General features: G+C 35.2%; 1 protein-coding gene across 4 annotated transcripts; it reads right to left on the reverse strand.

The window, feature by feature from the left end:
- Positions 1-1,652: 1,652 nt before the first annotated feature.
- Positions 1,653-27,763, reverse strand: LOC134542544 (transmembrane protein 222). Of its 4 annotated transcripts, none has more exons than XM_063386903.1 (5): positions 27,690-27,763; positions 24,197-24,329; positions 17,448-17,658; positions 10,824-10,954; positions 1,653-10,538 (listed from the first exon to the last, which is right to left on the reverse strand). In XM_063386903.1, exons 2-5 carry the CDS (start codon positions 24,319-24,321, stop codon positions 10,457-10,459), a joined length of 549 nt encoding a protein of 182 aa, XP_063242973.1. In that variant the 5' UTR covers positions 24,322-24,329; positions 27,690-27,763; the 3' UTR covers positions 1,653-10,456. The 4 variants fall into 4 exon arrangements, with proteins under 4 accessions (XP_063242973.1, XP_063242971.1, XP_063242972.1 ...); XM_063386901.1 differs by lacking the exon at positions 27,690-27,763 and adding an exon at positions 27,588-27,676; XM_063386902.1 differs by lacking the exon at positions 27,690-27,763 and adding an exon at positions 27,441-27,544.

Here is a 27,763-nt window from a genome sequence, read left to right on the forward strand (position 1 = left end):
GATTTCGAAATGATGCTTGCTTGATATGTAAGACAACGATGCTCTTATCAAAACCTCTTTCTTCAAAAACGTGCATAAATTATGGTTTTATACTAATCTTTACTAATTTGCATAAGTGTATTGTCTAGGTTTGAACAATAATTCATGCAAGATTTTGGAGAAAGGGGCTTTGATAAGAACATCGTTGTCTTGCACATCAAACAAGCATGATTTCGAAATCTATATTAGTTAATTAATTATAAGCAAAATGAAAATAGCATTGAATCTTATGAGGTTAACGCGGGTTGCGTAGTGCCCCTGAAACACTGGAGTGGCCTCTTAAGTGAAGTTAGTTAACTTCACCTCAGTATGATTTTAGTGTATACATTTTCAATATTTTGTGCAATAGAATATTGCATTAAAATAGTCTTGTGTTATTTGAAAAGGTAAATAAATTTTCAATATACGAGCAGTGTTTGTCGCAAAATTTATTCAGTCGCCAAACTAAGCTCATTCTTTGGGATGGTTGTAAATTATTAGATTGCAGATTAAAAATGTACATACTGATAATTCATCTTCTTAAATAAGTTGACAAACATTTTAAAATCCACAATTGAAGACCTGAAGTAAATAATGTGCTACGTGCCATTTTCAAAGTTTTGAGATAATGAGGTTTTTATTCTGAATGCGATCTTTTTTAGTCATAAAAACTTTAAATTGAAAACAATTATATAAAACCAGCCTAATAGTCATTGTAAAAGTGATATCTTTATTAAACGTAATCCAATTATTAGTTTACTATTTTTACAATACTTTAAATAGACATGAGGCTACCTCATTGCCTCCTTTGCAAGATTGGCCTTCATGCCACAATGTCATCATAGATAGCCCACTATGAAATTTGAGCACCTAAATTGTAGGTAGACAACTGACGCAGATAGTACATATTGCATGTGTTAACGCGGGTAATGAAAATACTTGCTGGAGATCAAGGGAGAAAACATTAGTATGACTGTTGATTCTTTGAGCATTTTTAAAATCCTCTTTTAACTGTAACCTAGCCTTTTCTGCTTTCAAATGATGAATCTTGAGTTTGTTTTAGTTCTTCCTGTCCTAAAAAAGATGCAATTTTTGCATTTAAGATGTCGCAGGTAGCACATGTATCAGTCTGAAGCCTAGAAAATGACAGTTTGGGAATTTTTTTTTTTTTAAAGTGTCAAAGAATTGTTCTGAGATTTGAGCATTTGGATATTTTTGTTTGAATGATTTGAATAGCCTACAGATATTCAGATACTGGGGACAAGTACTCTTTTTCAGACTTATTGCGCCCATAATGGCTTACTTCCCGTGGAATTGAATTTACGTGTTCACATACCAAGTTTTCTTCCTCAACAGTGTATTTACGATGTTCCTTTTTACTACTCCTTTTCTCTATGTACATGGGATTGCCCGTCTGCTTTAACTCGACCAAAGTCTGCACTCGTTTTGGAATTAAATCAAAAATTTCTTGAAAAGTGGCCCGACAGACTTGTACAATGTCGCCTTCCCCATTAGGTTGTACAATGTCGCCTTCCCCATTAGGAACTGTATAAACAGTAGTGGACTGCCGCCTACTATCTTAATTTTGCTGCTTGCTAAAATCAACTTTGTAAAAGTCTGTAAACAAAATCATCTTTTGAGCAAATTAAATCATTTTGCAGCTATATTTACATTTACATCTTACATTTTCGGCTGGAGGTGTCTTCGCTGGAACTACGATGTTTTTCTTTGTTGTATATTCTAGCCCACTATTTCTTCTCTTCTTTCTTTCATCTGATTCTCTACCTTCTCCCTTCTTTCTTTGTTTCTTCACACTGTCACACATTTCACTAACTTCCTTTAAAAACGAAACTATAAACACCAACTCTTACTTCAGAAAACAATCGGAACAAACATAACCTCACAAACAACGTAAATAGGATGATGCAATCATCACAACAGCTGAGTTTTGGCGCGATGTACATAGATCACAATTTACTTTGAGCTGCATGGCACCTACAGCTGGCGCATTCTGTTAGCAGCTGTCTGAAGTAGCAGAGTAGAGTTGGCACTTAGAGCAATACCCACTACATCTGGGCTGGCACATACATCATAAATCCGGTGTTAACTCAAAAATTACAAAAATGGCACTTAGTGCATTATTTACTTCAGGTCTTCAATTATTTTGTAGTTTATGAAGTAGAATAAAACAAATCTTGAAGCCATCGTGTTATAAGTAAAGAAATTAAAGTATAGCTTAGTCTACAATTGAAATTGATAAGTTGAATCAATTGTGAGGGATTTGTTTAGAGAGTTTTTTAAATTTTTTTTACAAAATAAAATAAAGCCCAATGTGCCGAAACATCAGCACACACAAACTTTGCTTTATTTGTTAAACCATGTGTGTTGATGTTGATTTATTATATTTTATGCTTCCTGCAGTATTGTGCTATGAAACTATGAACAGTGTTGTAAACTAGAGAACATTTCAAACTCAATTGTTTATAAAAATAAATTATAGAAATGCTCGTGATTTAAAAAACAATGAATTTTACCAACTTCTCCATTTTTGTTGATGTTTATGTATGTGTGTGTGTGTGTGTTGCATCTGGCAACATGAAATAAGTGCAGCAGCGCACTAATATACAGTCATATTTTGAATATAAATCACTTTTAAACTGTTTTAAGTCTAAAATGGGCTTCTGTAATAAGTAAACATGTTTGAAAGACATATCTAAGAAGCGCTTCAAAAAATCTGTGTGAAATAACTAAACTAGTTAGCATTCATCAGTATATGATGCGTAGTGAGTGTTTTATTATAGATAGGTAAATAGCGCAACACACAAATATGTTGTATACAGGTGAGATATGACATTAAAGGAAGTCTCTGTAAGTCCCTATCCCGGCCTGTGTACTAGAGCTGTACTGATTCACAAAATTTTACAGATATGCCAATACGCCGATTCACTGATTCCGAGGAGAATACATTTTTATAAATATACTAAATTACCCAAAATGTCTCTTAGAAAAGAATGAAATTCAAATGTACACCTATCTCTCACTTAGCACGACTAATTCGTTCCTAAAAATGCTTGTATTATTCAAAATCATTTATTCTGAAGCATTAGTTTCCATAAATAACAAGGCTAATTTATTTAATGTGTTCCAAAATTGTGTAGGAAAATATACTTTACATAATATAAATGTGTTGAATAACACTCAATTATAATGCTTTATACTTTATATGCCTCCCATCACAAATACGACATCGTGTAACGGGAGATACACAGTTATGTACTTTATCGTCAGTCGGCTGGCTGACTTTCCCGCCCGGGCATGACCTTCAACTCACGTCGCGTACCTTTCCAAACCATCCTTTACTGACAGTTAACCGATATTACTGTCCGGATAATTACATTTTAATTTTTCAAAAATTAAAGTGCTTATTCGCATATCACCACCTAATTCACACCAATCCTGTCAGGCCAATGATTATTTTTTTCATTGCAATATTCATTGAACAACCTTTTCCACGTGAATCATCTGTTCATTTCTGTTTCGGTATCTAATGTCAAATATATATTTCCGCTAGTACAACCAACAGCATCAGACTTGTATAAACTTTTGGTAAGAGTCCTTATTTTGTATGATTGTGCGCACAGTTGACTTGCTTAAAACTAAAGTGCGACCAACATAAGCGTGGCCTTCATGACAATCTGCGCACCGTAATACTTTTAGTTTGGTCTCAAATACTTGAACACGATACATTATGAGTGATCAAGCACGTACAGTTACCGGCAGCTGAATTGGCAGACATTGCTTTTGTTTGAGTGAATTCCCTGCCACTGGATAGACTGAGTTCACGGCCCGGTCTGTGGCCAGGCAACACGGTACAGCATGGCGGCATACGCACGGACGTAAAAACATTTGGTCCTTTACACTGCATAGCCGAAATTTAACTTGCCATAGCTGATGTTTGTACAACAGCCGATAGCGTAGACAGACCTGCGCGTGCATCTCTTCCCCCCCCCCTTGTTTGGCTAACTGTATCCCACAGCACATCTGTTGTTTACAGAAGTTGAAACAGACTTTGAGGGGTTGTGTTCAACTTTTTTTTTTGCTTGCCGAGATTTCGAGCTAACTGAAATTTACAGACATGCTATTCAAGACTCGGGCAGTAAAATTCACTTCGCGCTAAATGAATCCACACAATCTGAAGGGGTGCAAAGTGAGGGATAGGTGTATTTTAGTTTGAGTAAACAAAAGTTAATTAAAAGAACGATAACTAAGTTGTACTTAATGGGATTGTAAGAATAATAAACATTCCAGATGTCAAAAATAGATGTATTCTAATTTATAATGAAAAAATTTTCTTTTTATTAACACCTTAGAATCTTGGTTCTAATTATTGGATATGGCTAATGAGCACCATATTATAGTGGCTGCTCTGTAAGTTTATAGGTATAGTTGCCATGTGGACTGCAGAAAAATAAATGTGTGACAGCAGTCCATTTATGGGTCTTAAGGTGTAGAATAATAATTGCAAATGTGTACCTAGTCATAGTGATGATTTTATACTCATAATACGTACATATAACATATAAAATTACAATAGCAAACCAAATAGTATTAGCAAAAAACAAGCATTGAATCAAAAAGCTAAAACCCTAACAATAACAATAAATTTTTTTAATAAATAATAAATAAGACAAACTCAATTTTTGCCACTCAAAATGTTATATAACTTTTTGAAGAACTATATTACAGCACTTAACATACAACACAAATAGGTAATAACAAGTTGTGATTTCATTTACATAGCTGTAAAATTTCTACATATCTGCCAAAGCACAAAGTTACTTAAGGATAAATTCCTTAAGATTAAGTAACAATAGATATTGAACAATACTGAATATTGCAATATTCAAAATATGTATATATCAACTTTGAGTTTTTACCTCTGACTTAAACTATCACACACAAGGTTTTGTGATTTTTATTTAATGAGTATATGAGAGTTACTTATTTACAAAATGTGGGGGTTAGAACATTTGAATTAATTTTACAATATTGCAACAAAAATATAACTTTAAGAATTTTTGAAGAAACACTCTATTGTTTCCTAATGAACTTTGAAATTAGCATTAACATACATGGGCAGTAGAAACTAACAAACTGATTACCACCTTGTGTCACAGAATTTGTACTTGTTATCCAACAATGAAAATGCAATTGTTTATTTTCAGTAATTGTATTTAAGTTACAATAAAAACCAAACAATTCTTAATTGCATAGCTTCAAAACTTAATCACAATCAAAATTGAGGTCTGGGGAAGATATTATACCATTAAGATACAATAATACACATTGTGATATAAAAATGCAAGTCCTCCTCTCTTGTGCAAAATATTGAAATAATTTTTTTTGTACAGATAGAATATCCTTTATTGATTCAGTCAAATCATTCTTAGAACAAAAGTCCCATAGGCCCATCTTCCCAGGACTCTTAAATTACTTAATACAGTATAAGTGCTGAAAATATTTCTAGGATAGAACAAATAAATCCTATTACATAAGGATGAATTTCAGTAAAGAGCTTATACAAAATATTAAATACCTTAACTAATTGGTACATTACACAATGTGTACTTAATCAGAACCCTGTTTTCTTCAGAAAACATGTCATGTTAATTTAATTATTTACTTAGGTATTTATTTTGTTCTGAGGATTTCACATGGAGTCAAGTCAATACAGAACACAAGGAGTTTCCACTGCACTGTCCAATATTGAAATGTCGCAGATTGTTTCAACAGTTCGCCGTTGATATGTATGTCAAAATTGAAACAGAAAGACTGACATACAAATGTTTAAATCAGGAAAAATTGCGTTCGGAAGAATACATTCATCTGCTTGATGCCATGAATATAGATGGAAATGCAAACAATGTCAGCAGACTTACCATTTCATCAGTGATTTAAGTTGGAAGCCTGTGGCACATGCACAAATACGTGCAAGATGCAATGATCTATGTACGTGCCAATATGGTCGAACAGACATAACTTTCACTTGCAACCCAAAATGGATTGAAATCACGCAGCTGTTACTACCCAGTCAATCATCAAGCAATCGTCATGCCATTAAAGCACGAGTATTCAAACAAACTCAAGTCGCTCATAGACTTAAATGTGAAGTATCATGTCTTCGGAGACGTGCAATGTTGGATGTATTCTGTGGAGTGGCAGAAAAGAGGATTGCCTCATGAGCTTATTTATTCTCCTGTGGATGGTAGAGAAAATAAGACCAGAGGAAATTGATGCCATAATTTGTGCAGAAATTCCTGATCCTGATACAGATCCAGAATTGTATGAAATAGTAATGATGAATATGATTTACGGACCGTGTGGCGATCACAACCAGGAATCACCATGCATGATCAGAAAAAAATGCTCCAAACATTATCAGCGTGCTTTGTTGGCTGACACAATCACAGGCAATGATGGTTACCCCCTGTATCGTCGTCGCTCTGCAGAGGATAATGGCAGAACGACAGAACGATAAAGTTGAAAGTCAAACATAAGGTCATTGAAGTCGACAACAGCAGAATTCTTCCTTATTTGCCAATGCTTTCCAAAACATTTAAGCTCAATGCAATGTTGAGTACTGGAATTCTGTAAAGTCCATCAAATACGTCACGAAAGGAAGCGACATGGCTGTATTTGGTATTGTAACTCCTGATGCCAACAATGAAGTTTCACTATATCAGATGGGAAGGTATGTTAACAGCACTGAGGCGATTTGGAGAATATTTTCATTTTCGATACACTAATGTCATCCCATTGTGGTCCATTTAGCTGTGCACTTGGACAATAAACGCAGCAGAAAACGCAGCACAGAGAGTTGAACAAACACCAGCGACAACGCTAACAAGCTTCTTTGCAACATGCGCAAGTGATCCATTTGCAAGAACACTGCTTTACTCGGAGATGCTGAGATATTTCACATTGAATGCATCATCAAAAAAATTCCAATGTCGGAAACACAAAAAAACCTGTTTCTGGATACATGAATGTATATTCAAATAGCATTGGGGTGCATTCACACAGTTCATTCAAGCAAAGGTGAATGTTTTTACCTGTGTTTATTATATAGTCATGGACCGACTTCATTTGAATTTTTAAGAACTGTTAATGATGAGTCGTGTGCAACATATCGAGAAGCCTGTTAGTGTTTACATTTACTTGAGGATGACATTCATTGGGATCACGCACTCAATGATGCAGTTATTTCGTCTACTGCGCATCAAATTCAATTACTTTTTGCCATCTTCATTTCTACGTGTTTTCCATCAAACCCACTTCATTTGTGGAACAAATACAAAGATAATATGGCAGAAAACATTTTGCATCGAGTGCAAACAACAATAGCAAATCCCGACCTTGAATTTAACCCTGAAATACACAACAAGGTGTTGATTTATATTGAGGATTTGTGCCTGATGATGGGCAAAATGTTGAACAAATTAGAAATACCAAAACTGAATCGCCCCATGCATGATGCATTCATTGAGAATTTGAACGAGAAAAGCAATATGATAGAGATGCTTTGAATCAATCAGTGCGAACAAAGCTCCCACTTTTGAATTAGCAATAGAAAACCGCGTACAACACAATGATGATAGCAGTCAACGACGGCTACAGAGGAATCTTCTTCCTTGATGCACCTGCGGAACTGGCAAAACATTCCTAATTTCATTGATTTTAGCTTCAATTTGTGCACAAAGTCAAAAAGCGCCGGCCGTATCATCACCTGGGATCACTGCCACATTGTTAGAAGGAGGACGAACAGCTCATTCTATGCTCAAACTGCAACTGACGTGCAACATTGCAAAAAATTCAGCAATGGTGAAAGTACTACATAATTGTAAAATAATCATTTGGGATGAATGTACTAAGGTGCACAAATGAACATTGGAGGCACTCGAAAGATTTGCGTAGTAATAAGGACCTATTTGGAGGTATGGTGATTCTTCTGGCCGGTGATTTTTGCCAAACACTGCCAGCCATTCCAAGATCAACTGCTGCTGATGAAATAAACGCTTGCTTGAAGTAATCAAATTTGTGGATACACGTGAAAACTCTCAAGTTAACAAAGAATCTGAAAGTCGCTTTAAAAAATGAAGAATCTGCAGGAGTTTTTACCAAAAGTTATTAGACATTGGCAATTGAAAAATTCTGATTGACGCTTCCACTGGCTTCATTTTATTTCCAAATAATTTTTGTCAATACACAATGTCAAAAGAAGAATCGATTATGAAAGTTTTTCCAAATATTGATACAAATTACAAAAACCATATTTGGTTAAGTGAACGAACGAGCCATTTTGGGACCAAAAAATGACGTAGATGATTTGAACTTAAAAATTTAAAGTCAAACCGCTGGCCAGTTGCATTCATTTAAGTCAATCAATTCCATTACCGACCCAGATGAAGTCATCAATTATCCAACTGAATTCATTCCATTTGGCAGGAATGCCCCTGCACAATTTGCAGCTCAAGGTCGGTTTGGTTATAATCATGTTACGCAAACTGAACCAACCGAAACTATGCAATGGTTATAATCATGTTACGCAAACTGAACCAACCGAAACTATGCAATGCTATCAGTTTTTAAGCTGATGAAGCAATGATCCTTATAGGAAATTTCAAAGGTGAGGAATTTCTAATTCTAAGAATACCACTGATTCCAACCGACTTGCTGTTTCAATTTAAGCATGACCAGTTTCCAGTTCACCTTGCATTCGCAATGACAATTAATAGATCACAAGGCAAATCGTTGGAAGTGTGTGGAATAAACCTGGAAATGCAGTGTTTTTCTTATGGGAAGTTGTACGTAGTATGCTCAAGAGTCTGTAAACCATTGGCACTATTCGTTTTCTCTCCAGACAAAAAAAATATTGTTTATCACAAACAATTGATTATCAAAACAATGAATTCCCAATTATTTTATCATTTCATTAAATTCATTATTTTACTAAAATTTTGTTTTTTTATTTCAAAACAATTTAAGAAAAGATTGGGTTAGTTTAATTCCTTCTGTACGAACTGACTGAATATATAGAATGAAAGAGGCATTGCAACATATGCCGGGCATTAGCTAATACCATATAAATTATTTGGTTAAGTCTTTTAAAATATTAATATTTCTGTTCATATTACGTACTTGTTACTGTGTTGGATTAGACAGTGTTCAAATTTTAGTGGCAAAGAAATGTGCTACTAGATTATTGAAATAAGATTGTGGTTAAAGGTTTTATTTTGAAATAAATAATACATTGATGTTGGTTAACTAATCTTTGCATTGCTACAACCTATTCCTCAATATTTCCATAAAAGACTTGGTTATTATAGCGAGAGATTATACCATTACTATACCCAAGACATGAAAACTATAAAACCAGGTAATCATGTTTCCATATGCGTGCACATTATTCTTTGAAGAATGCTACAGTGAAGCCCTCACATAAAAGTAATGACACTAATTCCACGTAGTGTTACAAGACTTTGGCAAGAGGCTCGACAGCCGGCACGTGTGCTGGCCTGCAGGTGGGGCGTGGTCCATTACTGCTACACACCTCATCAGATTAGCAATGGCACTTCACTACCCTCCTTCCCTCATCAATCCTCAGTCCTTTCTCTGAGGCTCTGGAGGGTTCGGCACGTTCCCAGAGACCCACCTGTGTGAAGTGGCATAACTAGGATGCCACTTTTCTGGGAGCTTCAGGTGATGCGACACTTCAAAGAGGTGCGAGATCATTCCAGAAGGGGCTGAAGGGTATAAAAATGGTGATGCCAGCCTCTGAGGCAGTGAAGTGAAGTGAAATGAAGAGGGCGAGTGACCCCTTGGTGAAGTGAAGGTGGAAAACGAGCAACGGGCTTTGTGTGCAAAGACTGGTGCATCGAAGACCAAAGCATCTGGGACTGTGTTGTGTGCAAGGCAGTGTGTTGAGACAAAGGTGAGTGGTAAGAGACAATCAGTCGTGAGTGCCACTTTTGAGACAAGCTCCAGTGGGAAGAGTAAATTGTGGACCTTATGAAAGAGTGATAAATTTTTGAATTGACAATTTAATCATTAAAACATAACAGTGTTAATAATAGATGATAAGTAAAACTGTATTTAATTAACTGTGCTATCCTTTTCAAACTTGTTTTCCTACATGTAACAATAGCATGAGATACCAAGCCTCAAGTATATCACAGTGGGAAAAGAAGCAAATAATTTTTTGAACTGAATCAACAATGATTCTTTCATTAAGGACCCATGGAACTGAAAAATCAAAATACAAACTGATCCACTGTAAGTCATCACATACAAGCCACATAATCCGCATTTAAAAAAATAGAAAATATAACTTCTTTTATAAATAAAATCTTGGTAGGGCAACATTTTCTGCAGTTTTCCATTAGTTTAGGAAATATGCAGCCAAGAAACACACAAGAATGACGAAGAAGAAGGGCAGCCATGTTCTCAGCCAAGCTGCAACACTTTAACACACAGCCCACAGCCAAAATTAAAAGTCTTCATAGTCTGATGGTTACCTTACAAAAAAAACTACTTCTTACAAGCAAAATCAGACCCTATTTCAATAAAATTTCAACCAAATCAAGATATCCTAAAGTTAACAATGTAATAAAAAGTTAATGCTTACAATAGAATGATATTCTGTACAGAAATCACACGAATAAACACTTGAAACTAAATATTAATTTGAAACTCAACAACAATATGAATAACAGAAATTTAAAAATATATTTTTACCTCATACGTACCTGACATACCTCCCATGAACCAACATCAGGAATGCCAATTTAACCATGTTCCAATTCGCCTTGCCATTGTATTTCATCAAATTTAATGCCAGTGCTACGTGTGAATGGCAGTTGTCACAACACAGATTATGCTAAAAGAGACGAAGCAAAAATTAAATATACTTAAAAATATATTTCTATTTAATTCTAACTGTAATGATGCTATATAAATTATTTTAAGCCAATACATAATACGTATATTATTTAGACAAGAAATAAAATAAATAACTTGTGCATCCATTGCTAGAGAACAATAACAAGAAGTAGCTTGCATTCACAGAAGCTGGGAAATGAGTAACACTTGGGTTATATCTCTGCACATGAAATGCTTGACATGCTTAGAGTTCAGCTTAGATAACCAAGTGCTTGAGTGATAGGGCAGAAGTTGGCTCTGAAAGTGTATTTGTATGTCCCAAACCGATCTAAGTAAAGTTTTGTCCACTTGTCATAATTATAGATAGAGCTAAGATTTTATGATGTTATAAAAAAAGCAAATTCCATCATTAAAACTAGCAGATTTTGTTTTTATATTCATTAAAAATTAAAAACTTGTAATAATAAATTTTGTGCACATAAAATAATACTACATAAATATTCATGAGAGAAAATCAAACAAAAAAACTACAATTAAAACATTCAATGTACTTCTGTAAAATTCATTAGGTCACTATAATTTTTTAAAAATGAAAATAAAAAGTACAGCTAAACAGTTTGCGGTAGATTTCAAAGAAATACTACCGATTGTAGCCGTTATCATTGTGTGATATTTGGAAAATTTTTATATAGTTTTTTGTTTCATGGTCCATAATCCCCAAAACTAGCATCACCTCAAAATTTTGTTGACACAATAACAGTCGTCATTTTTTACAAATCACTTCCAAACTGATACAAAAAATCTGGTAGTGGAAAATCTTGGTCGAGTTTGTTAATGGGCAATATCCAACCAAAGGGGTAGAAATGAGGAAGGTTTTTTGAAAAACAGGAAATATCACAGTAACTCCCATAATACGGAAAATATCACATACATTCTAAAGTATAACTCATAGGAGTAATACCAAAACTTTTGTCTGAAAAAGGTTTTTGATACTACCAACCATTACTGCAAGGGGTATAAAAAAACCTGGGGTTGAAATAACAAAAGAAATAAAACTCCCCTACCATGTACTCTATTGAATTAATATTAATTTTTGTATAAATTTTTAAATATTGTTGAAAACTTTTGTCCATAGTAAATTTTATATAACAAGGGTAGAAATAACAACGTAGAAAGACCAACATTCATTACTTTTTTTTAAAAGATATACGTACTATCAAATCCATAATACGTAGTTTATTGTAAACCTCGTACACTTTATCTAAGACCTTTGGCTCAAACAATTTTTGATAAAACAAACTATTGCTGTAAAAACAGGATTTAAAATAAAAAAAGTAATAATAATAAAACTGTGTTAGGTTCAAATTCATTGGAATTTATTAATAACCTTCTTACTATTTCCTTAAACATTTGCCCAAAATATTTTTTTAATATGACCATGTATCAGTGCATGGGATGAAAAATATTTGAAGGAAAATTTTTTACATAATTAATTGATGACATTTGAGAAGATTATTTTTTAATTATTCTTGATTAGCGTACTTATTAAAGGTTGCTGACGACTGTTAAGTGAGGGTACTCTAATACCAGTGGTATAAAGAACATAACTACAGTTTAATGTATTTTTACAGAAGTTATATACAAATATTTCATATATTATTTCTCTTCTTGATGATAAAGCCTAAAGAAGGGAGTGTAAATTAACATATGTATTTATTAAAATTCGTAATTAGGCTTGATGACCAGGGCTACCCCCTCCCTCAAGCCCCTGCTCCTCACACCAACACCCTCTATCGCCCCGACGTCATTCAAACCTCCTGCCAGCGACGTGCGTGTGACATGTTTCAACAGTGTGCCACTAATACCACAATACTACCGCAAGAGGTGCCTCGCTTCCTTAATAAATAATAAGTCACATTGTAACCCTTTTTCTATTATTCCCTAAGTGTACATGTATTTTAGGAAACCGCAAACATTGTATGTGTTTTGGTTATTTAAATTACCACTTTGCATAAACAGACCCGAACTTGCTGAAGGCCATTTATATATTTAATAATTTTGAGCCGTAACTCACTACATATTTTGGATGCTGAAATAACTATTTTAGGAGTAATATTCTGTTTTAACAGAAATGTGTTAACGGCACGAACTCGAATGACCTAATGGTCTCTTTGACTTGGCATCGGATGCGCTGTCCAGCGGTCTCGGTAGCCATCTCTCGCCCCAGTTGCTTCTCATCACCACCCGAGGTAAGACTTGTCCAGCACTCAGAGAACTTTAACTCAACTATTCAACCCGTCACTTAATAATTTCTATTCGCTTTCGCCTATCTCAGAGCTTACCTCGGGGGTTCGACTGTTTAATTAAATATCTAGTAATCCACTAGTCAGAGTTCAGGGATCAATGTGCATTTAACTTCCACCACAAGGTGGCTTTGGACTTCACATAAACTAGTCATGTCGTTAGGCATTTTTGCAGTTGAACATTTTAATTGTAATTGTGTACGAGAAGCATGTGACATCAAGGCACGTATTAAATCACAGTACCATACTTATTTTGTTTTTGTGTGTGTCTACCCAAGTATGCACCAGTTACAACAGACCGGCATGTGGGATGCCATAAGAGCCCACTATAGTAACAACTATAGAGTGGCCAATGCTGAGAGCGGGCCAGATTCAGGTGTTAGTGATGATTGCGCTAAGGGGGATGCGAGTCACGCTTCCACATGGGTGACGACATGCCCAGGGGTTGGAGTCTCCACTGGGTCCATGCCTCCCTAGACACGGTGGCGCCCATTATTACTCTTAAACATCCAATGGCGAATCCCCGAAAATATCAAGCTTATGATTTTTATTAATTTATTTTGTACTTTGTATAGTTTCTTACTATCCTTTTTGCTAATGTTGTTCCAAATACGGAACAGTGCCATAATCAAATTTATATACCTATAACCTAACCCATTTAAAGACTGAGTATTAAGTTGAGGCCACTTGTGGCGGCCTCAGTCGTCTTGGTTATTACTATCACCTTTATTTTGCGTAAAGTTTATTTTAAGATGAGTTAATTTTTTAATATCATTATTTATGTGTTTATATTATTATTGTAACTTTTTAATCGTATACCTTTTTTATTTTACGTTAAGTACCCTTATTCTGGAGTGGGACTTGCAAGAAATAACCAAAACGATCTAGCGGAGTGAGGGGAGGTAGTAGAGGAGGGGGGTGACGTCAGCTGACGTGACAAGGAGAGGTGACGGCCAGCTGTTTGCAGCGGGGGAGTGTGTTTTTGACCGCCGGCCGCGGAACTACTCGGTGATAGGAGAATTTGCATCCCAGCGATGAGCAACTGGTGTTACGTTACGTGAATAAGATTTAATATGAGGGTAACGCCACGACACCTTGGGCGAAGCAACATAAGCGGTGGTATACGAGAACGTGATATTGTGGGCCTAGTGCACGGGCCACCGATACAGCGCGATGCAAGAGGCGCTAAAAAGTGAGTGGGGTTTACACCCGACCCTGGCAGTCACCAACTACAGAGGTATACTTCAGTAACAAGTAAGTGCGAGAACTGGATTTTGTACTTTTTGCCCGGCTGGTATGACTTATGGAAGACGTGTTTGAAAGACAGAGTGCGGCGACGGGAATTGCTGGTTGAATTATCTAGACTGAAGGACGTCACTATTTCGTTCCCCCCCCCCCCCCCCCCCTCCTCCGTAATAGACTTTGTGGGACTTTGGAATATAATTAAGTTTAGTGTAAGAGTGTCTGTATACAAATGTCGCTACATGCGTTGAATTCAATTATAGCAATTTAAATGATATCTCGAATTTACCTTTTAGATCCCTTTACCCTTTTACAGTACTTAATTTTGAGCATCTTATTTTTGGTAATTTATTATTATAATTATCACAATAGGTTATGCAGGACTGTCGGTAAATTTAGCATGCTAATGATTTATTTTGCGCACTGGCCAAATGTTACACCAGTCCATGCGCGTCTGTTGAATTTAATTTTACTACACTTTCAATTTCAGTATGGCAGTGGTGACGCGTATACGGGACTGGCGTGGCGAGTGCGGACGTGTGCAACTACCCCGGTATAAGGGGGGTTGGCCACAAAGTCTAAATTAGATACATTATATGTAATAGATTTAATAAAAGCTATTGTTTTATTAGCATTAGATATAAGTGATTCTATACGATTATGAAATAGTAATTTAAAATCTAGTTTGACACCTAAATCTCTAACTTACTGTGATTTTGTGATAGTATGAGTTCATGGTTTGTACTCAAAATCAACATGATGTCTTCTAGAAAAAGTTATGGTAGTGGTTTTATATAGTGCAGGTCAAAAAGGTTGAGATTACACCACACTACTGCAAGAATGTCACTCTGAAGTAAGTGACAATCGTATGATGAAATAATTTTCTATGTATATGAAGTAGTTTTGGATTTTTTCATGCCTGTGATCCAGGCCATGCTGATGGACATTTTTCGGACTTTGTTTTAAATGAGATTTTCCAACCACAGGTGGCAGCCTAGGCATAAGTGGAGTCTTTTTTATGATAAGTGGTCACACCGGGAGAACAATAGCTCTCTAGGCCTTTGTACCCTGCGTTGCCAGTGACAGTAGGACTTCAATATTGCATCAGAAGTAACATCAGACAGTCAGTAAATATTGTTTCCAAGCGATAAACTAATTCGGCTGATCAAATGAAGTTGTTTGGGGTGCAGGTTTTAGTTTCGTCATGTTTTTCTAGCCACAAAATGGCTGCCATGTTCAGTGTTTGACAAAGGGAAAAAATTAATCAACACTATTATTTTAATTTTTTTTTTTTAATTTGTGCAAGAAAATAGTCAACTATCAAAATTGAGAGAAATACTATATTTAACTGAACTCAGCAAAATATTTAGTGTTTGTCTGAATGAAACAGTATTGGATTGTTGTCATTAGACGGGCACGGTCTGGAATATTACAATATCTAGTTCTACTTTTAAAAAGTAATGATTATCCATTTATAATTACAAACAATAACTAACAGCTTATAAAAATGGTAAAGTGCCATTTCAGTTAGGTACCCCAGAGCCCCAAAAGTTAGTTGCACTGTTTCATGTTTAAAGTTGTTTAAAAGTGCTGCCGTTGTGTATTGGTTAAGCATGTGTAGGGTTAGCCCTGTTTCATTGCTATGTCCATTTAATACGGTAATTCTTACTTGACCAATTAATTAATTTGATAATACTTGTAAGCAATAATACTTCTGATGTTGGAATGTGCATTTAATATCTTTAGAGCTGACAATAATTCTTGTACTAATGTTTAATGTTCAGTCAAAATGGGCCATAGCTCATGTTTGTTAACTGGTGTTGGCCCTCAAGCACACAACAATGCTGTAGGAATGATAAGATGTTGACTGTGTCGCATTGTCATAAGTTTAATAGGGATGTGCGAATCCTTGATTTTCAGTTCGGTTTGAATCCGATTCAAATCCCTGGCAATATTTGAGATATGAATCCGATTCCGAATATTAAGCACAGAATAATTAAAAATAACTGATTAATTTAAAAATAATGTGTGTTCTTTTTTTCCAAACTGTAACTACTGGCAATTATTTATTGCACTGAGATTGAAATGTTCATAATTATGTAAACTTAATTAATAATAAACACTTTAAAATATGAAAACCAAAACATATTCTATTCTCCAACTCAATTGTAATAAACTGCACGCCACAGAAAAATCACAGTTTTATAAACGTTTCAGAAAACGAAACCATTTTTTCTCCAATAAATAGCCGAGATGTTTTCTTCTTGTAGGTATGTAATTGTTTTTAGTTTATAGTTTGCTATATGACGAAATTCGTAATTATAGTTTAAGCTCTCGAAATCACGAAATTCTTTTAATGTCACTGTGTTAATTATTTAATTTACATATCTTTCTTTGATTCATCATATTATAATTACTTACGTAATAGTAGCCTAATTTTATTTTTCACTGCTAGTATTTTTGAGCTGTATTAAATTAATTTATAACTTTTGTGAATATTCGTAATACTGTTCGAATCCAAGTACGTCCAACGATTCCGGGTTCGGGTAATTTTGGATTCGAACCGTACCCGAAAATATTGGGTACTCGCACATCCCTAAAGTTTTTATCTGCTTACCACAATTTCCAGTTTAACGTAAACAAAAACTTCCCTGTTGACTTACTCAGGTAGTTCCCAGAATTTAGGTTTCCTGTTATTTTTAATTTTCCAGACTTTTCCTGGTTTTTTTCTGACTTAATGATGCTAACCGTTTACAATAACTAAATGTAGTATGCTCTCTGCGTGACGTACAAGTAAACCAGAAGGAAATTGTCGAGCTTGAGCCCACAACACCTCACCACAAGAGCAGGATGCTTCAGTACTCATGGCCTCAGAAGAACTATGATACTGAGGGAATAGGAGCACAAGTTATTACTTTCTAATCCACTGGCATGTGTTTGTCTCACCATTCTAGTTTTGTAAACTTCAGAAGCTTCGAAAACGGCGTTGTCCCAGCCAGTGGAGCCGCCCCTCGCCAGCTGGGGCTTCAGGCGCCAGTACTTTGTCGGTCTACCGAACGCCATGTTGTCTTCCGTGACGACGTACGGACCGGCAAAGTCTCTTATGATGCCCGTGGACATGGCAATCCCCATGTGGCCCACAAACGGCAGCAACCACCTGCAAGCAAGGTTAACTGAGCTAGAAGTATAACCTAAAATGAGGCTGCAGTAAGCATTACTGACCCTGTCCAGATCACCAAAAGTTCTGATTTAACTGAATTTGCCTTAAAATGCACTAAATAAAGTTTTATATGGGTCAAACTATAAAAATAGATGCATTAATTAGAATAAAAAGCAAGTTTTCTTACTGCCTGGTTGCAGTTTTAATATGTTCTGCTCTTTATTTTTAAGAATTATGCCTGTATTACCCGATATCCAGGCATCTACAATCAACAGCCTCAAATTAAATGCTTTAAATATATACCAGATGCCTGGCCGTTGGCAAGTGGGAGAGACAGAGAACATAAGAATAAGGGGCTGCTTCTCCTTCCCTCAGCAAAGCACTGCAATCATTTATATTTGTGGAATATCACGAAACTGATAGGTGCCCAAATCCTTCAAGAAGGTTAATTATTGAATTTTTTCAACACCTAAATAAACTTGCGATCTCAGCAAGGAAGTGGTCCGCTGTAACAGGGGGAAAGAAACTCAATCGAATAGCGAAAGGCTGTGATTTGCCAGCAGACAGGGAGAGAGCAGGATTCCCAGCCCGGTTGCGGGCTGTAAGAGACACTTGTTAAACGGCCATCAATGAGATGGCAGGTCTGGGGTGTTAGCTAGGGCATTGATTTCCTTCGCATCGACAAGCTTTGCTGGGCACCCAAGTCGAAGTTACGGCAGGCCAAGATGTAAACTATCCCACAAAACCCCCAACTGATCAAATAGGCATACAGGCCCTATAGCATAAGGAAACTTATTCATTTATGATTTTTGTGATAAAAGACTTCTAATTTAGTCAAACGTTTTGTCTGGAGACTGTTTAAATTCTGAACCTCAAAAAGCAGCAGCTTGATCAGTGTTGCTGTAGCTCACAAACAATAACTACAAAATATTTTATTTATCTCCCATACCCAGTGAGCAGGGAAACTTACAACTTTATACAATCAAATTTTATATGTCTAATATTATTATGTTTAGAAACAGATGTCAGCTTCATTACTGATATGTCTTATAGAAGTCCCATTCCCCCAACTTATTTATAGTATACATAATTGAAATGCATTACAGTGGGACAACTATCCTGGTGTTTCACATAACAGACTGAAACAGTGCACACGTCTTGTGTTTTTCAGACTGAAGGAAGAATGGTGAAAAAAAAAACACTCCTCTAATGGAAATGTTTCACCCGACATGTTAGACCTACAGGAAAATCAGACTTTTACAATTCTTAAGAGATAAAGGGTCATAGCAGCAAAGCTGTTGTATTACTAAATAGTTTCAGCTCTTGACTTACTAATGATAATGAAAGTAACCAGTGTTGCAACTCAAGATTCTATGATTTTATCATGTCTTGTATAGATATCAGTCCAACTATATTCACTGCTACAGCAGAACGACCAAATATCTTAAAAAGTTGATGTCAGCTGTGGGTTATTTGCAGAAAACCATCAGTGCTATGGGAAACAATGAGAGCTTAGCTGAAATACCCAAATGAAAAAAAAATAAATTAATATGCATGCTAACATTGTGAACACCAACCGTCTAATCTGTTCTATAATGATTCCTGAAAGACTGAACAAATACTGCCACAGTATTTAGATTTCATGGATTTTTGTCGAGTGTTACTTTTATTTGGCAAGATGTTCAGGCCAATTAAAATTAAAAAAAAAAAAAAGAATTCAAAACAACAGAACAAAATTCAACCAATGTTTTAACATTCTAAGAACAATTTCTGAAGTTAAAAGTACGTAAGTGTAATTTTTTAAATTGTACAATATACACATTTTTTTAAAACAATGATTATGAAACATGCATGAGACAATTTTCACTTGACAGATATAGGCTGAAATGTTGCATATTTACATGCTAATCAACAAAATAAATAAATGAAAATATATATATATACACACATATATATATATATATACACATATATATATATATACACACATACATATGATCTTCAAAAGTCTAAAACTTGAAAAAAAAAAAAAAAAAAAAGACCAAAAACACTAAATTTAAACATTATTCTCAAAGTATACAGGTAAGTTTTTTTGGCATATTTAATTGTGTCTAAGAACTTAATTTTAGTTGCCTGATGACAGAAAAATTATATTTACTAACAATGCATTTTTAATTTGCGCATTGGTAGGTATTTTGTGAAAATTTGATGTTTTACCATTTTAATAATAGATGCTCTGTTGCATTTAAATTTATAACAGGTCATTTATCTTAATCCATTAATGTAAATGATTTTATACAGTTTATTATTGATCAGAGAACATAATTTTGCAGCTCTTTTCCTATTTCACAAATTGACATGAAATGTCCCAGAACTCACCACAAGGAGGTAGCTGCAATTCGAGTTCAACTGAAAACTATGCCAATCAATCTTACCAATTAGGGAATGTAGCTGTTGGCTTACTTTTTCTTCAGACTTTGTGACAAGTTCAATGCATATTTCAACAGTTTGGGTACGGGATGGAAAATTTAAAAACTAAAACTAAGGCAGAACTGTTGAAACAGTCAAGTGCAAACTTAAGTATGTACCTGGAAGATAAGGACACTGACATTACTGAACTGCAAGCGATTGGTTGTGATGTCAAATCAACAAACACATGGTGTAGAAATGGTGCTATCTACAACACAGAGGTTACTATTCAGCACCCATTGCTGTGGTTAATTAACTTATTTCACTTCAACGAGCTAACATTCACACATTTATTTGAATACTTTGATGGAGAGACAACGAAACCAGCCATTCTCTGGGAAAACTGGCCAACAACTGTCTTGATTGTGAGAAATAACCCATTATAAATTTCTAATTACAGAAGAACCTTGATTAACCAGGTGTATTGGGGGGAAGATCAGCTCGGATAAGCAAAAATCACGGATAATCAAATTAAAATGTATTTAGGTTATACAATACAGCAAAATTTCATAAGTAAGTTATACAAAACAAATGTACAAGTATTACTGACACTAATTATTAATTTTTGAAAATATGTATGAATGAAATTATTTGTAATTTGTCAGTTAATTTCTACTTTTAATGTGTAGTTTTTAGTTTTACTCCTTTCTTGTCCCTTACCTAATGAATTACACTTCGTGGGTTTGGTTCAAATATGTTTACTTTTTAATTGAGAACCCTTTTAACTGAAAGCCCGGTTAATTGGGTCACGGAAAATCAAGGTTCTACTGTAATTGAAATGGATGAAATCATGTAGATAACACTGATCTTAGTAAAGACCAACATTATCTTGTGGATATTATCAGAGCAATGCAGACAGAAACAATGTGCTCCAGATCTGAATGGAATCTACCCTGGAACTCTCAGTCACTTCCGATGGCTGACATGTTGCTCACTTCCCAAAAAAAAAAAAAAAGTGCTGAAAATATACTCAAGATGCTTGTGAACTACATTCTGAAAACATATTCTCCTGTCTGGTTCAACATTAAGAGATAATATCAGTCTGCGAAATATGGTCCTAAACATATACTTAATGAGACATTTGCCAGACACCATTCAAACAATCATTGCTCTTACACTAAAACAGTATTTATACATTTCATACCTGTATGCACACAGTGAAGAAATTTAATTTGGTGATAGTTTTACAGCAGATGAGTATGGCAGTTGGGGCATGTTTCACTCCACAATTTTAAAATGTACCTTTGTAAAACCATCCAGGCTGAAACTGCACATTATCTGAAATCTTCAACTGTTGAGAATATGCCACTTTGAGTTAACTGCCGGGGTGAATATGTATGCATTAGTAGAAAAATAAACTAGCAGTGATAAAAACATAGAATGTTTCATTGCATCATTGGTTGATTTCTAATAAAGCTAGAAAATTGCTTATCAGGATGACTAATAATCAAATTGGTACTCTCACAAATTTTTGTTTTATGCATTGAACATTCTGCTCAAAAAAAAAAAAAAAAAACAATATATTATGGAAGAATCGTTCCTAGTGAAATTTTTGTTGTAATACCTGGCTTATACGCTGCCCACCATATACGCTATCTCAATTAATAAGAAGGTATTTTGCACAAGTAACTTGTCTAAAATAACTTAAACCAACATTCTAAGTTAAATTTGTTGACTAGCAGAGTAGTAAGTTATATTACTGAATGGGAGGCAAACATTAATAAAACATAAACTGCTACTTTAGATTTGCAAGCTAGCTTTAATTGTTCCTATTAGTGCTGTAAGTGTGCATGATTATAAAACATTAATAGTGGTTAATGATACATGATAGTGGGTTGGGTTCTAAAATATAATACCATAATTTTTTCATACACAATTGAGTCATGGTCTCTTAATTGAATTATGGTCTCTTTATAATGAAGATCCACCTTCCCCTAAATTTTGAATTATCTACTATAATTTTCTTTCCTAAGTGGTCTAAAGAACATTTAGTGCTAATGCAAATTTTAAGCAGAAAACGACAAACAAATACCACCTCGTGCTCCAGTGTAAAGTAGATTTTAGTTTATGCATCTGCAAGATACCTATATCAGCGCAATTTACACCATAATTATTTAAAGTCTAAATGCCATTTAAAAACTATACTTAGAAATAAAATACCATACAGAATCAGATGAAATTAATTTTTGACATCAAAATTTTTAAAAAATATGTTCTTAAATGATAAAGACAAAAAATTCTTACAAATCCTTTATCTAGTTATTTTTTTTAATGGTAACAATATCATCCTGATTATGTCTTGATTCAACGATCTCCCTCTAATAATATAGCTGTTCTACAATGCTAATACATACGTAGTTTTATTTGCAAGAGAGAATACTCTCAAGCAGCTGCTACTGTGCTTGGAAGGTGCATGGTGGAAAATGCACAAAACCTCTCCCCGCTGCTTAATAATGTAAAGCTTTTTGAAATATGTGATTTCACGTACTGTGCAATGGTTAAATTTGAACCACATCCTGTGATACCACACTCAATTAGAAGAAATTCCTTCATAATTTCTCCTCTAATCTGAAAAATACATCAAGTGTGCTAAAACTTATCTATATTATTGTTTGTGCATATGAATGTGCATAAGAACATGCATACATATGTGTGTATGTAAGCCTTGGATATGTAAGTACATGCATAAGTACGTGAATGTGTACGTATATACATGTGTTTGTACATGTGCATGCATATATACATGAGGGTCAGTGAATGGCATGAATAAGGTGGAGGAAACTGAAGAACCTCTAAAAAAAATGTTTGCCTCCCATTCAGTAATATAACTTACTACTCTGCTAGTCAACAAATTTAACTTAGAATGTTGGTTTAAGTTATTTTAGACAAGTTACTTGTGCAAAATACCTTCTTATTAATTGAGATAGTGTATATGGTGGGCAGCGCATAAGCCAGGTATTACAACAAAAATTTCACTAGGAACGATTCTTCCATAATATATTGTTTTTTTTTTTTTTTTTGAGCAGAATGACCATGGCAACGTTCACCACATTTCCCACTTGTGAAACACCAGAGTTTGACCCAACTGGGAATAAAACCTGGGTTGCCTGGGTGGGTCCACGTAAGGTCATCATCAAAAAGGTGTTAATGGTGTGAGGGCAGTAGGTATGACGTAGAAACGATGTATACTTCTCTGCTATTGTATTTATTTAAATAATATTAAATTGTAACATGATGGAGGAGATGACAATCACATGACTACACATGTTGAAGAAAATGTCCAAAAGTTTCAGGTGCTAACAGAGGCCCAAAATTTGAATTTCGTAGCATCAATGTGCTATTACAGGGCCTCAGAGGCCCTCTTAGGATGACTAGTTGCTGAAATAATGCAAAATGGTTTAATTTTTTAATGTAAACCACATTAAGGCAAGTTTAAGCTGCTATTGCAAGAAAATTGATATAATTTTTTTTATAGTTAGGTGAAAGGTTAAGATTTTTTTAGATTTTGGTAATTTTATGCCTGACTGCACTGGACTTTATTTGTTATCCGCTCAGTTTAAATTGTGAAGCAATGGCAAGAATTCTGTTTCCCACAGAACACTCCAAGTGAAAAGTGGGTATGTTATTCCGTTCTCAAAGTTTTGTACAAAGTGTTCAGATGAGTGTCTGCCCTGTAAGTTAGCCAATGTTATGTTCCACTACAGTGTTTCAAACATATTCTGTTGTAGTACTATGTATTTTCGTGAGTATTAAATAACTCATCACAAAACAAGAATTTAGCACACAATCAATAGTTAACATATTATATTTTAAATTTTGAGTACCCACGGGATAACTTTTATCATTCCCATTTCACGGTTACGATTTTGCAAATGCTACTGGGCCCCTCAGAAAGAACAGGCTTTTTGATTCCAGGGGGCCCCCTGCCCCCCAGGATCACGTTATAACTTGCTTACAAACAAATAATTTAGTTCATAAATTTAAATCAGCCCAGAGGATGACTAAGAAGGCAAATAGAAGTAAAAGTAAGAAGCCATACCGGTGCGTTATAACAAAGTTTACATACGTCAGCAGTGGAATGGGAGTCCACACAATACAAAATGGATACCGGGACCTCTTGTGGTCCACAGGCACATCCATCAGCTGGTCTCGGCTGCTTGACGAATTCATTTCGTCTGAAGATGGCGTCATCTGGTAAACTGTAAAGATGAACAACAAAATACTAAATTTTTTTTTGTGATTTTAAATTTTTGCTAAGAGCAGAAAACTAATTCTATTTTAATTTTCATATTTTTACCTTAAATAAAGTTTTTTTTTTTAAATTGTAAGTTTTGTCATTTTTTATGTATCTTGCTGCTGTGATAATGAATTATATACCATTTTCAAATCACAGTTTTCTTTCAGAACAAATGAGTTCAAGGTAGAGCATCATCTAAGGGATTCAAAATGGCTGCGACATTCGAACGGGGTGATGCCCCTTTAGTATGAAGTTCAGTTGTCAGATGTTGCAAGAACTGCAGCAATGCGTGGTGAGACAGCACTAAGTAAAAATTTTTAACCTGAAAACTTTTCAAATGCGTTGAAAAATTGAACACAGGGAATAATATTATGATTCCCACTCATAAACACTGTACTCAGCAATTTAAATGGTAAAAATTAGTTGGTGGGATTATGATAGGCCTAATCATTATTTTTCAGGCTTGAGTGCAATGTGAAGGGCTGGTGGAAATGTTGATGGCTGGTGGGCTGTGATTGGATAGCGTCCAGCTAGTGACGTTGCCATCAGCTAGTACCTGCCAAAACAATCCATGCTACAAACTTTGAAAATGTTATTAACACTAGGTATGTTATTATTATATATATATATATTTTTTTTAAAATAAAGGTGATATTACAAGGTTTTTTTAATACACCTTTTAGCAGGATGAATTTTGTCATATTGAAATCTGTGTAATGTGATGGATGAGATTCACATCTGTGGAAATGCGAAAATCATTCTGGAAGTACGGTGTTCAACTTCCGATACAAATTAGACATTCACATTAACAACCACTTCAGAGCAGGTGATCATTTGGCATGTGCATGAGAGATAGCGTGAACTGTTAAATATTTGAGTGAAAATTTCAAAAGATTAAGACACTTGGCTTAATGAGGTGATGCACCTGCTAACCACTGCACCCATCTGCACTGTTCCTAATCACAATGTAAGTTAACTGCTGATGACCTGCCATTGAACTTAGTCCAACGAACATCGCAAAGTATGATTAGCACTTCATCATGAATGGTTATTAGTTATTGCCATACATATTTTACGACAATTATATCATTCTAGTTTATTCACGTACAAATTTATATGATTTAATGTAATAACATTATTATAAAATGTAATTTTAAAATCAATGTAGACTTTCCGTTTAGGCACATTGTTCTATAATGACACTTAAATGGAGAAGGATAACATAAACGGAGGTGGATCTCATGGAACAGTTTTTCTACAATCGCAAGCAGACAGAGACGGACCCGTACGAATTAGCTTGGCAATGCTGAGCTATTCATGTTGCTCCATGCGACCAAGCGAAACAGAGTTTTTGGCTGCTGTGATAGCCATGTTTGTTTATGTTCTCAATATGTTAAAAATTGTTTGAAGTACAATATATACTGTTCTTGTATTTCTTTGTGGCTTTCTCTAACATATGTGTAGGCCTATATTCTACCTGTGCTATGATCTCCAGGTTTATTTTTTAAAATTAAATATATATTTTGTCACCTTGAAATGCAATCTCATTGGTTGCTGTTTGTTACGTTTCTGTTTATTGTGGAAGCAACAGACACGATAGATAGTGAAATGCTCCAAGTGATCTGTCTCCGTTTCCGGGCCAAGTAAAAGTTCTGTATCACAACCCAAGTTAATCCCTTGATACTGATAGCATGATCCTGTGGTACATGATGTTCGTTGTTTTAATTAAGTACGTTGACACATTTTGTGATATAACAATTAATTATGATCACAAGTTGGATACAAGAATTAACTTCCTCTCAAGACCTGACATAATTTGTTTTTATTGCGATATTGTTATGTTCACGATCTATCCACGTACTTAATTAAAACAGTATGCATCATGTATCACAGGATCAATTGTACAGGATCATGCCATCAGGATGAAAGGATTCACTTGGAAACGATAAAACGGAACAATTTCCTCAGGTCATTGTAGACCAGGCTTTATGACTACACCTGTTCACATGCCAAGGCTTTAATTGGTTTGCATCAACCGTCAGATGGACCATCTAGGCCATGCCATCTAGTGGCACAACCCCGCTGGCACAAACATGTCAATGCTTGTGTCACAAAGGTTCAGGCACCTGTTCACATGCCAAGGCTTTAATTGGTTTGCATCAACAGTCAGATGGACCACCTAGGCCATGCCATCTAGTGGCACAACCCCGCTGGCACAAACATGTCAATGCTTGTGTCACAAAGGTTCAGGCACCTGTTCACATGTCAAGGCTTTAATTGGTTTGCATCAACCGTCAGATGGACCATCTAGGCCATGCCATCTAGTGGCACAACCCCGCTGGCACAAACATGTCAATGCTTATGTCACAAAGGTTCATGGTGTCACCTCTAAGTGCAAGGCTTTGAATTAGCGTGCAGTCTTCACGTCGAACGTGGGACAAATATGAAATCTGAGCAGTGATAAACGTTATATGGTGGAGAAATGAAGATAAAGGTATAATGTAAGTCCCTTAAGTGCGTTCAATAAACCTGTTCCGGTTGTTTTATGCCTAAAAATTTATCTGGAAACCAGCCTTTTACCCATTTGAACTCTTCTAAACTACAGTTTGAAAACTTAATCCGGAAACCAAACTACTTATCGGCCCTCAGCGAATTCTTAAACGCTCTCAGTACCGCCCACATAGTCATATGCGACGGTCGAGCATCGCGACTCAGTGCACCACCTGCAGGTATCACGACCCGTCAACCTGTTGTTAACCATTCTGTCCGGGCAAATTCACAGGCTTTACCTCTCAGAAGCCATTACTGTCAGGAATTAAGTGAAAGGCTGGTTTGGCAATGTAATTACGTTTTACACACTATGTTTTACGTATTAAACACGTATTATTTATGAAGCTAACCTAAAATGTAACTTAACCAAAACCTATGGTTTTAGCAGTTACAAACATTGCATATTTTACATAAGAATATATAACACCACGTTCGATTAATAATCAAAAGTTCGCCGAATCTCAGCAAAAAAAAAAATTGCTTTCATATGCCAAAAACTATTTGAAAATTTCTGATCAGTTACCCCAACATTACACACAGTTGCCTAATCAGTCTAAGAAACTTTTCACAAAACATTCTTGAAAAAAAAAAAAAGTACATTTATACGTAAGTTAGAAATTAAACTTATTTTTTATTTAAAATACTAAAACATTTAAAAATTAATTGTTACTAGAATAACACAGGTGCATGCAGCCACGCGTGTTACGGTGGGTTTATAACTGAAGAACCAAATAATTATAAACTTAATCTGAACACAGCACACAGGTAATACCGCAAATTTCCAGTTTATGTTTAAAGAAGTGGTCGTCAAGGGGCCTGCCTCGTCAGGGTTGTATCTGTGTTAGT

The sequence above is a fragment of the Bacillus rossius genome (assembly GCF_032445375.1).
Source record: "Bacillus rossius redtenbacheri isolate Brsri chromosome 9 unlocalized genomic scaffold, Brsri_v3 Brsri_v3_scf9_1, whole genome shotgun sequence".
Taxonomy (NCBI): domain Eukaryota; kingdom Metazoa; phylum Arthropoda; class Insecta; order Phasmatodea; family Bacillidae; genus Bacillus; species Bacillus rossius.

Bases quoted from the DNA above. Each gene is read 5' to 3' on its own strand.
- LOC134542544 (XM_063386901.1), bottom strand. The intron at 17,659-24,196 runs GTATGTAAACTT...CCTTGCTTGCAG, and splicing joins ACTCCCATTCCACTGCTGAC to GTGGTTGCTGCCGTTTGTGG. The intron at 10,539-10,823 runs GTACGTATGAGG...TGTGTGTTAAAG, and splicing joins GTTCATGGGAGGTATGTCAG to TGTTGCAGCTTGGCTGAGAA.